An 11,449-nucleotide genomic window follows, 5' to 3' on the forward strand; every position below is an offset into this window, starting at 1 on the left:
TCCCGGCCCCGCTGCCCGCCCCGCTCGCGGGACCGCTGCCCCCCGGCCGGCCAGGCCCGGCTGAGCGCTGTCTGCCCGCAGGTGCGGCGCCCCCCGCCCGCGTCCCCGCCATGGAGGTGCTGCGGCGCTCCTCGGGCTTCGCCGCCGAGATCATGGACGCCTTTGACCGCTCGCCCACCGAGAAGGAGCTCGTGGCTCAGGCCAAGGCGCTCGGCCGGGAGTTCGTGCACGCGCGGCTGCTGCGCGCCGGCCTCGCCTGGAACGCGCCCGAGCGCGCCGCGCCGGCCCCGGGCGGCCGCCTGGCCGAGGTGTGCGCCGTGCTGCTGCGCCTGGGTGAGTGCGGGCCCCGCGGGCGGGCGAGGTCGCCGGGCCGCCCCTCCGAGCGGGGGTGCGGGCGTCTGCGCGCTGCCCGCCCGCGGCCGGGCCTCAGTCTCCCCGGGGGCAGAGGCGGCCGGCGGGGGAGCCGGGAACCGCCGGGGACTCCAGGCAGGCCCACCCAGGCGGACGCCCCCCCATGCCCCCGGGATCCCCGCGGCTCCGCGCGGACCGCCCACGGACCTCCCCCGGGCTGGCCGGCTCAGCCCAGATTTCAGACATTTTGGCCATAAAAAGATAGAAAGCTCCGGAAGGAGAATGTTTGGTGGCTAAACTTCCAGAGTGACCCTTGTACTCAACTGGGCACAAAAATCCTTGATCGGACCACGTGTCTAGATGTTTGTTTTGGAAAATAGTTCCTTTCAGTTACTGGCTGAAATCCTGCCCTCCGCTGCCCTTTCCATTTGGTTTGGAGACCCCCTAGGAGCCCCCGCAGAATCGGGTGCCCACGACAGCTGAAACCACCGTGGCCTGGAGAGCCAAAGTCCCACCTGTCTGGATGGTCATGTGTAGACCCCTGGAGGTACTTGTTTCTGGGGTCACACACAGCCAAGTAACTGTCCACCTTCTCCAAGGCCTGGACCCCTCACCACAGTCAGTCCCCCTCATCACAAGGACCAAGGTCCTGACACCCCAACCATGATCAGTCCCAGGAGTGGGCACATGGAGAGCGGGTGGTCGCAAAGACAGGGAGTCCTGACCAGTCCTCTCCAGGCAGAGTGTGGGGAGAGGCTGGGGCCAGATCTGAGGTTGGGGGGGCAGCCTGTCTCTTCTCCGGCTGACACAGATGTCTGCTTGTCCCTGTTTTGTGAGGCCCCCGGAGCAGGGCTGTGTGTGTACCTGGCCCCCCGCAGAGTGTGTGTGTGCGCGTGACACAGATTCCATGGGGACCAGTGCAGAGGGCTGCAAGAGGGGTGCTTTCCCACCTGGGCCTCAGGGGAGGGGAGAGGTTTCCAGGTGTGGGAGCAAGTGAGGTTGGGAGATGGTCAGGGGTCCAGAGCGTGGACTCCCGTGAGGTCCGCTGCCCACCGCTGTTTCTTCCAGCTGGGCTGTGGGGACGACACTGGGGAGTATCTTTTAGAGGACTCTGGAGGAGATATTCCTTGGCCTCTCGAGAGCCCCCCAGACTCCTTGAGAGGCCAGGAGGAAGTCCTGCCTCTGACTTGGCCTACTCTGCGGCCCTGTCGTTCCCCAGGCCCCCATCTTCTCTGTGAGCAGGGCTTGAGGCCGCCTCTGTCCTGGGCCTGATGTGGCTATTGTTTAAGCTTGCCCTCAAAGCCCTGCTTTGGGCTCTGCTGCTCTGATCAGGCAGCCTCTGTCCCTTCAGTCCCACGTTCCACCCTCAGGTCCTGATGCCCTGGGCTTGGGTGGCAGGGGCAAGCCAAGTGCCCAGCACTGGCCTTTCAGAGGCCGGGCCTTCAAGGCCCATCCCCAGTGTTGAGCCCAGAGATGTCCAGTCCCTGGGGCACAGCCCCTGCCAGATGGCTAAGGGGGCCCCAGAGGGAGTGTTCTCGTTCGCGGCATCCGCCCTTAGAGCCGCTCAGCTGAGCCCCTCAGCCTGGCGCTGCCTCCCTGCCCCCAGCACACCCCAGCCCCCCTCAGCAGACGCCCAGCTCATGGGGCAGAGGCAAACAGGAAGAAGCCAGGTCGCGTCCCCGTGGTCAGTCTCTCCGGGCCAGTCCCCAGCAGCCCCTAAGGTCTGTGTGGGAACGGCCAGGCTGCCCTGGGAATTTCCATGCCACCTCCCCCCGTTGCCCCGCCAGGCTGGCCTCGGCTCTGCTCTGGTTCCAGATCCTAATTAATTAGACGGAGTGCAGCTGGCCTCAGGGATGACGCGGGCGCCCTTATCGGCTAGGCCTGTCCAGTCAGCATTTCCCTGTTTGCTTTGGCTGGAGAAGTGGCTGGGCTGGGGACACCCAGTCCGAGGGCTGTGGGATTCCCAGTGCTTCACTGCCAGGGGTGCTGAGAGGGCGTCTCCTTAAGTGTGGCCATCCCATCGACACCCACTTGGCATAGGACACACGCCGGGGACTCCTGACAGTGGCTCAGCTTCTTGGTCCACCAAGCGGCGCCGTGCCTGAGGGAGGACGCCCTCTGAGGCAGTTGCCAGGGCTGCCCACCTTTTTGGGTCCCCAGTGCGGTCCCTGCCCATGTTGAGTTCTGGCTGCCTGCCCGGTCCGCCTGCCGCCCGGGCAGCTCACTGTGGGCCGTGAGTCACCCATCAGGCACGGCCCGTGCTCCTCCCCGGGATCCCCGCCCCACCGGCCCAGCAGGCTTGGGCCTGGCAGGGGTTGGGGGAGGGGGGCTGACTCGGCAGAAGGGGTGGGCCACAGAGTCAGGTCTGGGGGCGGGGAACACTGCACCTGTCTGAGCTCCCTGTCCCCAGGGACCATGGAGGGGAGGGTCCGGTGGGGGTCCAGTACAGGCCAGGTCAGCGTGGGAAGGGGTCCCCAAGCCAGCTGTGGCTATGGGGCCGAGGAGTGGGCTGGTCCCAGGCCCATGTGACAGTGGGTCGGGGTCGGGCAGGTGGGACCACCTCTGACCTGCCTGTGTGTCTGTGCAGGGGACGAGTTGGAGCTGATTAGGCCCAGTGTGTACCGCAACGTGGCACGCCAGCTGAACATCTCCGTGCATTCTGAGACCGTGGTGACCGACGCCCTGCTGGCCGTGGCGGCCCAGATCTTCTCCGCAGGTGGGCACGCGCGTGAGCCCCAGGAGGCCCATAGTGGCAGTGTTGCCCAGGGTCTGCACTGGGGCCGGGGCTGTGGTGCCTCGCTTGGTTTTGAGGACAGTGGGCCTGCCAGGCAACTGGCATGGGACCTCACGTGGTTCTGGTGCGGCACTCGCTGGGGCTGCAGTCATGGGAAGTCCTGGCTGGGCTGCACATCTCGGGCTGCCAGTTGGCGCAGGCTGTTGGCTGGAGTGATGGCCCGTGGGGCTTGGGCTTCTCACAGCATGGCACCGGCTCCCAAGGGGGAGCGCCCTAAGCAGCCCAGGTGGGCGCTGCCAGGCTCTTATGACAGCCTCAGAAGTCAGTGCCATTGCCCGAGTCTGTTGGTCAAAGATGAGTCTCAGGGAAGGATGCGTAAGGGTGGAGTCCTGGGCGGAGTGCCTTGCTGGCATGTCTTTGGAGAATAGCGACACCTGTCTCACCTGTGGTGCCCCATCTGTGTCCCGGGAGCAGATGTCTCCCGCTGCCTCCTCTCCAGGCCCTCGCCGAGATCCAGCCCCACTGCGTCCTGTCTGTGCGCCCCTCTCCAGGCTCACGGAGGCGACAGGACTCATCCCCCAAAACCCCCGTCCCTGTGTCCCCTCCTGGGACCCTGCTGGGCTCTGCTGTCCACAGACGTCCTCTCCCTGCCTGAGACTCTGTGTCCTGTCCTGGTGCCGCTCCGCGAGTCTGCCTCATCCCTGTGTCCTGGTGCAGAGCAGGGGCCGGGTGCCACCATCCAAATGACCAAAGCCCAGCCCAGTGTAGCACGCCCCCCATCAGCCCACCCACAGATGTCTCCCTCTGGGTGGCACTCTGGCTAGGAACTGCCATCCTCATGGCGGGGTCCCTTGGGGCCCCAGAGCCACAGTGCCCCACCTGGAGTGGGGAGTGTAAACAGCCCTCTGGCATCCAAGTGTGGCCACCTTCCCCCTGGGGCGATCTGGAAGACCTTCCGGCTGCGGGAGGAGGGGCCCCCTCTGTGTCCTGTTCCGTCTTCTGTAGGATGGTTGGGAAAGCAGCAGAGCAGGGCTTCAGGGCACAGCCACTGTCCCCACCACCAGAAAATGCAGCTCAGGTCCTGTGGGGGGACCTCCTCCCACCCTGCTGAGTGGAGGGGCCCCCATACCCATCAGAGGCGGGCCCCACCCCTCTGGGGTGTCTGGTGTTGACCTCCTGTGTCCTCTCCCAAGGAGGCTCTTCCAGCTCCTGTTGGGCTGGCCAGGTCCCGGGGACAGAGCAGGGCCTGACTTGGTGGGCCTCCCTCAGCTGTGGGCCGTGTGGCAGGAACACGGGCTGGTGGGACACGGGCTGGTGGGGAATCCAGCCTTCTCCAGGGCCACCACCAGGTCAGTGCTGATCTCCCTGGGCAGAGCAGTGCCTGAGGGGCGGATGAGGGCAGGCTCCTCCGTAGTCTTCTCACTGCTGACCTGGCTTCTGGCGGGCTGGGGGTTGCGACTGGTGGGCAGCCGTCCCAGGTGACCTGGGCAGGCACCTTGTGGAGGGGGCAGCAGGTGGGCCAGTGAAGGAGGCGGCGCGAGGGTGTCATGGGCTGACGACTGCCCTCAGCTTGTCCTGGGCTCCCACAGCCTGGACCTGACAACAGCGCGTGGGGGGCCGCCTATGTCTGTCTCCAGGCTGTCGGGCGGCTGGTTTATGAGCCCAGGGCAGGCTTAAAAGGAAGGTTCATCGCTGAGAAGCTGCTCTGACCCCTGGTAGTGATGGATGTGTGTGCAGGGGTCAGAGGACAGGCTGGAACAGCAACCCACCCTGGCCTGCCCAGCCTTGTCCAGTGCAGGGACAGGCCTGGGAGGTTCCCTCCTGCTTGCCGCCTGCGGGCTCCTTGTCACCGGTCCATCCCAGCCCTCAGGGTCCTCAGACTCTTTGGACACAGGGCAGGGCGAGTCCCAGCTATCAGGTGCTCGCTGCCCTTGTCCTTCTCTGCCCTCGGCCCCTCCCATGAGGCCGGACCTTGCTCTCGCTGACCCTCAGGCTGGACTTTCCTCCTCTGCCCCCCACAGACCCTTGTGGGGTGCAGGCCCCACCAGGCCTCACCTTCTCTAGCTCTGGCCAGGCTGTGGGCAGCTCGGGGACTGCAGGGCAGGGCTCCCTGGTGGCCAAGCCCCCTTGAAGGCAGAGGCAGCTGCTGTCCTTGCACTTTGGGCTTTTTAGTTCACTCGCTTCAGTGGAAAAACTAATTTTCTCCCCCCATGAAATGTTGACAAGAGTTTTTACTTTCTCCTCCCTTATTACAAGAGCAAAATATCTTACCACAGAAAGGTCAGAGCACATAAAAGATAAAAACTCTTAGAAATAACACTAGAACGACAACCCAGTTTAAAAACGAGCAAAGGATCTGAACGGGCATCTTTCCAGGGAAGATGTGCGAATGGCGCATAAGCCCTTAAAAGACCAGCGGTTGTCAGCCAAAACCACCACGGGATGCCACAAAGCCCGGCACAGCCCCGGGCGGCAGCACCTGTTGGGATGACCTGCATTTGGAAGCCCCATAAGCTGCTGGTGGGAACGGAGTGTGGGCCACAGCCTGCCAGCTCCCAGAGAGACGTGCACACGGAGCTCCAGAGCAGCCGAGCTCCAGTGGCCAGTGTCCATCCCAAGGGGAGGGTGAGCAGAGGGGGAGCCTTCCGCACGTGGAGTATTACTCCACCATGAAAAGGACACTACAGCATGGATGAGCTTCAAAAACATGGTGAGTGAAAGGAGGCGGACACGCACTAGACCGACCGCAATTCCATCCTCTGTAACGTCCGGGGCTCGCATGTCCCGAGACAGGAAGTACAGGGTCTGGGTGATGGAACTGCTCATGGGTGCCGGCTTCCTTAAGGGATAATGAGAAAGTTCTGGAACTTGACAGCGGTGCTGGGTGCACAGCCTTGAGAACACACTAAAAACACTGAATATCACACTTTGAAAGGATGAATTAATGGTAATGAGATAATATGTCCATAAAAAACACAACACAGAAGAGCTCAAGGAACACAGGACACTGGAGGTCCGCCCCCCCAGGCTCCCCCGCTTCTCTCCCAGCTCACCGTCCCCTCTGCAGGGGGCACCACAGAACCTGTGTCATTTCCTCAGATCCCACGGCAGGCTCCAGGTACCCACCCTCCCATGTTAACCTTTCACCTGCCCTCTGGTGGTGCCGAGCACCTGCTGGGTGTGGGCTTGGGGGACGCCAAGGGCACAGCGGTGAGCAGGACGGAGCCCTGCACCCCGTGGGCAGCTGGTAAACGGGGAGCATGGCGTGCGGGCACTGTCACCAGGATCTGATGCTCTGATGGCCTGGGTGGCACTTGGAGGGGGCACCTTGATCGGAGCCCTGGGGATGGGTGAACGCTGTGGACAGCGGCAAGTGGGGCCTGAGGGGCCGGGCCAGCTCAGTGGGATTTCAGCGTTGGATTTATTCGGAAGGACATGGGAAGTGGCAGTGACAAGGGGGCTTAAGGGGAGTGACGTGGACTGATTCATGGGGTTTTAAATTTATTGAGGTGAAATTCACATACAATTCACCATTTGAAAGTACAGTTCAGGGGCGTTTGTTCAGTGCATTCACGATGTGTGACCCCACCCTACATCTGTCGGCACCCCAGAACACCTGTGCCCAGGGGCCCAGGAAGCTGCCACTCCCACCCTGTGCCCCAGTCTTGCCGTGCTTCTGTCTCCATGGATCTGCCTGTTCAGGACACTTCACATTAGTGGGCTCATACATGTGTGGCCTTCGTGTCTGTTGCCTTTTGCTGAACGTACCGTTGTCAAGGTTCATCTGTGCTGTGGCGTGTCAGTGCATTGCTCCTTATGGCCAAGTAGCACCCCACTGTGTGGATGGACTAGTTTGCTTCCACTCACAGGCAATGGCTGTTTTCTCATTTCTACCTTCTGGGTAGAAGGTAGAAATTTCACAGGGCTGCTGTGAACATTCCTGAACAGGCATTAATTTGAGCTGGCTTGTTTCACAAGGGACGGCTGTGCTGCTGTGACGGTGGCCCAGCCACTTCCCGCAAGGTCTTTTTACAGATACAGCTGAGGGCCCTGCAGTTAGTTACCTGCATCGTCGAGTTGCATTTATGTCTTTCATCTCAGGTTACAGTGAGCATCTCATTGTCACCTACCCTCTGGTTATTGCTGAGGGTAAGCGTTTTTCACCTCTGACATGTTACTTGTATTTTTTCTTTTGTGAATCAGCTGTTCGTTTCCTGTGGTCACGTTTTTTTTTTTTTTGAGAGACCTCATGTTTCTCATTGATTATGAAAGCTTTTGACACATTAAGGAAGCTCATGCTGTTAGCACGCAGGCACCTTCCCAGGTGGGCTCCTTCTCAGCTCTGCCTTTGAGCAGCTTAGCAGTCGGAAAGGTCCTCCTCCGAGGGTCTTGGCATCTCTGTGGAGAATGTCCTGCTGCCCACAGGCTGTTCAGGGGCACAGACCAGCTGGGCAGGTGCTCCTCAGGGCTGCTCACTGACCATTGTGTCCAGCTGGGTCCGTTAGTACTCCACCCCCTCAGTTTCCTCCTCAGCGAACGGCCTTGCTATCCTGTAGCAGACAATTGCTGCACATCCTGTGCAGGGGGACCTGCGGGTAGGGGCTAGCCCCCCGACTTTTGACCCCGGTCATCAGCAGAATGGCAGGGGACGTGTCCCCACGGGCTGGACTTGAGTGGGGTTTTGGCAGCCTGCTGACCAGTCCGCCTCTCTCCCTGTAGGCATCACGTGGGGCAAGGTGGTGTCCCTGTACCTGGTGGCCGCAGGGCTGGCCGTGGACTGTGTGCGCCAGGCCCAGCCTGCCATGGTCCACGCGCTCGTCGACTGCCTCGGGGAGTTTGTGCGCAAGACCCTGGTGACCTGGCTGCGGAGGCGTGGTGGATGGGTGAGTGGGTCTCGGGGTACAGGGGTGCTGGGAATGGAGCATGCATGAACCCCCAGTGCCGGTAGGGGGGTGCTAGAGGTGGGAGGAGGGGACAGCGAGCACACTGAGAGGAGAAGGCCAGGCAGGGCTGCTGGGCCGGAACCCCCTGCTGCCCAGCTCCGGCGCTGTCCCCTCTCCCAACTCCAGCGGAAAACCCTGCTGCCCCGGGGCCCCGCATGGCAGAAGGTGGCCTGTGGATGTTGGCCCCTGGGCCTGGGACGCCAGAATTCAGATCCCTGAGCGGAAAAGCCCCAGCACCCCCGTGGAGAGCTGTGCTCCCTCTGAAGAATGGGTGGTGGGCAGGAGTATGTGGGGCCGGGCTGGCGGCGCTCAGCCCCTGCTGAGCTTGGAGCCGAGGGCTGAGGTCAGGTGACCGACTGGACTGCGGTCCCACGTGAAGGTGGCACTGGGCGGGGAGGTATTGCTTCCAGGTGACTCCATGGCTGTGGGCATCCCCCAACACTGAGGCCCTGGGGCCTCTGTCTCCTCCCTGTCCCTCTCCATGGAGCCCAGCTGGGGCTGGGCACTGGGTGGCCAGGACACTGACTGACACCATGGCCAACGGTCAGGCTGTAGGACAGGATTTCACTTCTCAGCAGGAATGGAAATGAGGAGTGGCCATTCACTGGGCTCCTGGAAAGCTTGGTTCTTGTCCCTGTTCCTGGTACCCAGGCTCCAAGGCCCCCCGCAGAAGGACTGCAGGGTGCTTATAACCCCTGTGGGCAAGGGACAAGGGGCAGGGAGCCCAGCTGGGAGCTGGTGGCATCCTGGCGTGGGGGCACGCAGGCTTCTCTCCTGCTTGGCAGTGTCCCAGCTGCTGGCCTGGCCAGCCGCCTGCTGTCCCGCCTTAAGCCCTCCCCCCCTTCTCACCGTCTGCATGCTCACAGTTGGGTCTGGTCCCATGCTGGAGCCTTCCGTCTGGACCAGACCACAGACCTTCACTTAATGGCCGCATGTGAGTCCTCAAGCGGGTGCAAGGAGCTAGCAGCCTGGTGCTCCCGCAGCTCCGCTAACTGTCCCCTCTTCTCTCCCAGACCGACGTCCTCAAGTGCGTGGTCAGTACCGACCCCGGCTTCCGCGCCCATTGGCTCGTGGCCGTGCTCTGCAGCTTCGGCCGCTTCCTGAAGGCTGCCTTCTTCGTGCTGTTGCCGGAGCGATGAGCTGGCTTGGGCAGAGGCCGCAGCCCCAGCCTGGACCCACGAGGCCCTCGGCCGAAGGCCTTGCTGTCCTCCCACCCAGCCTCTCCTCTGAAGACCCAGGCCCTCTGAACATGGAGCGCTGGGGCTGGCCTTTGGTGTCGACCTGTGGCTCTTCCCCGTCGCTCCCCTTCTCCTGGAGCCAGAAAGTCAGGGTCACCTCCCAGGCCCTAGGGAGGGAGCTGGGAACACCAAGCTCTCACTCGACACCAGGGACTCATCCATGAAGGGTGACCATGTCAGGACATGCAGCCTAAAAGTGACTCGGACCTGGCCACGGCTGGAGGAACACAGGGTCTTGCTGAGCCCACAAACATAAGGCTCACATGCTGTTGTTTACTCCGCTTCTGCAAGGGGAGGGTCTCCCGTGTGGCTGTGTCCTTGTGTGGCAGGAACCAGGAATGTGGGGCTTCAGGCTGGCACGTCTGACTGAGGACGGAGTGTGTGCTACATTCTTAGTGTCATGGCAGTGGTGGGCGACCCCACCAGTGCTCCTTATGCCCAGGGACCGGACAGGAGGCACGTGACTCCAGTGTGAGAAAACGTGAAGCCCAGAGTTACCCTAACGTCTCCCCTCATTGCACTGCCTTGTGCTCCCGCGGGCCAAGAGCACGTGACACTATCACACACATGCACACACGTGAGCCAACGGCAGGGTCAGCAGCTCGCTGCCCACGGCCCCCAGCCCTTTGCCTGGCCGATACAGCCCCAGTGGCTTACTGAAGGCTGCCCCTCAGTCCAGAGCCCGGCTCCTGGCTGTCCACCGCCAAGACATTCTTGGGCCCCAGGCACACGGTGCCGGAGGGCTACGACGTGGCCTCAGTTTCCCTCTCTGTGTGAGGCAGGTTGAGCCAGACGACCGACCGCGAAGGTCATCCAGCCCTGCCTTTGTGCCGCCTCCGGACCAAGCCGGAGTCCTGACGGTGCGGTTGTCCTCAGCACCCCCATCGCCCGCCCCGGCCTGGCCGGTATTGCTCCCCTCATGCCCTCCCCAGAGCGCTCACCGCAGCAAGTGTGGCAGGGGAGAGAAGGGAGGCACAGCTGTTAGATGGACCCCGCCCAACGCCACTGCGCCTGCCCCGCTTCCTCATTCGCCTCTTGGATCAAATGCTCTGGTGTTATTTCCAGCATAAAAAGTAACGTTAGACACCGACAGCGCTCAGAAAAGCAGTGGGGTTTAAAGAGATCAGTAGTCTTTGTGAACATTCAGTCAGAAGATAAACAATGAAGACGTGCCCCACTTCCATAGCAACAAAGGGATAAAATTCTCAGCATAAACCAAACATGAAATGTGAGGCCCTGTGTGAGGAAAACTAATGTACCTTAAAGACACCCAAGTGGACGTAGACGGATAGAAATACCATGCTTCGGGGAGGAAAGCTCGACAGAAGAGTTCTCCATAAGTGAATTTATCAATTTAATGTGATCCGTATGAAAATACCAGAATGGTTTTTTCCCTCCTGGATCTAAACAAGCTAATCATAAATACGAAGTTCATATGAGAGAAACAAACAAGCAAAAACAGCCAGGAAAACCCTTAGAAGAGAAATGAGGTGAGAGTTGGCCATCAGATGAGCCATCTCTGCGAGGCACCAGGCCAAATGCAGACACTGGTGAGCCGCTTGGGAAACAGTGAAGGGCACCTGTGCGTCCCACTACACCCCAGACAAAACCAGATGGGTCAAGCTGCGAAGTATGAAAAATGAAACAAGTCCTAGAAAAAATGAGTGACTTTCTTTGGAACTGAGGAGTGGGCAAAACCTAAATACGATTTAAAATCCAGGACCAATAAAAGACAAAATATTGGGTTGTCGAAAAAGTCATGACGCATTTTTGCAACAGATGGCACTAGTTCATTTTTGGAAGTACTAGAGTCATTCGCATCTAAGTTATTGCTATGTCATTTGACAGCTGACAGTTCTAGCTTCATTGTAAAAAAAAAATTGAGTGATTTGGTTGAGTTTTGGAGCTTTTACAACAAGTTGAAGATGGAAGACCAAACTGTGCATTTTTGTCATATTTTACTGCTTTACTTCCATAAAGGGAAGAACGCGCGTCAAGCTTGTGAAAAGTTGCATAAAGTTTAAAATGACAATGCTCTATAAGAACGTCAGTGCCAACAATGGTTCACAAAATTCCATGCTGGTGATTTTTATCTCAACTATCCTCCTCGGTCAGGGAGGCCCACTGAGGTTGATGACAACAAAAGAAAGGCACTGATCGAGTCAAACCCACGTTACATGACA

At 60.4% G+C, this 11,449-nt stretch overlaps 1 protein-coding gene across 3 annotated transcripts in view; it reads left to right on the top strand.

The window, feature by feature from the left end:
• BOK (BCL2 family apoptosis regulator BOK) overlaps window positions 1-11,063 on the top strand; it is an 11,938-nt gene extending 875 nt beyond the window's left edge. Inside the window, exons 2-5 of one of the 3 annotated variants that reach the window (XM_019627901.1) lie at window positions 82-333; window positions 2,939-3,067; window positions 7,805-7,968; window positions 8,604-9,014. In XM_019627901.1, coding sequence (XP_019483446.1) covers window positions 111-333; window positions 2,939-3,067; window positions 7,805-7,968; window positions 8,604-8,618 — 531 coding nt within the window. In that variant the 5' untranslated portion in view covers window positions 82-110 and the 3' untranslated portion in view covers window positions 8,619-9,014. Of the gene's footprint in view, window positions 1-81; window positions 334-2,938; window positions 3,068-7,804; window positions 7,969-8,603; window positions 9,015-9,041 lie in introns of those variants that run through there. The other 2 variants (XM_019627911.1, XM_019627891.1) reach the window with 2 other exon arrangements.
• The last annotated feature ends 386 nt before the right edge of the window (window positions 11,064-11,449 follow it).

Source organism: Hipposideros armiger, unplaced genomic scaffold (genome assembly GCF_001890085.2).
Source record: "Hipposideros armiger isolate ML-2016 unplaced genomic scaffold, ASM189008v1 scaffold_17, whole genome shotgun sequence".
NCBI classification, from domain to species: domain Eukaryota; kingdom Metazoa; phylum Chordata; class Mammalia; order Chiroptera; family Hipposideridae; genus Hipposideros; species Hipposideros armiger.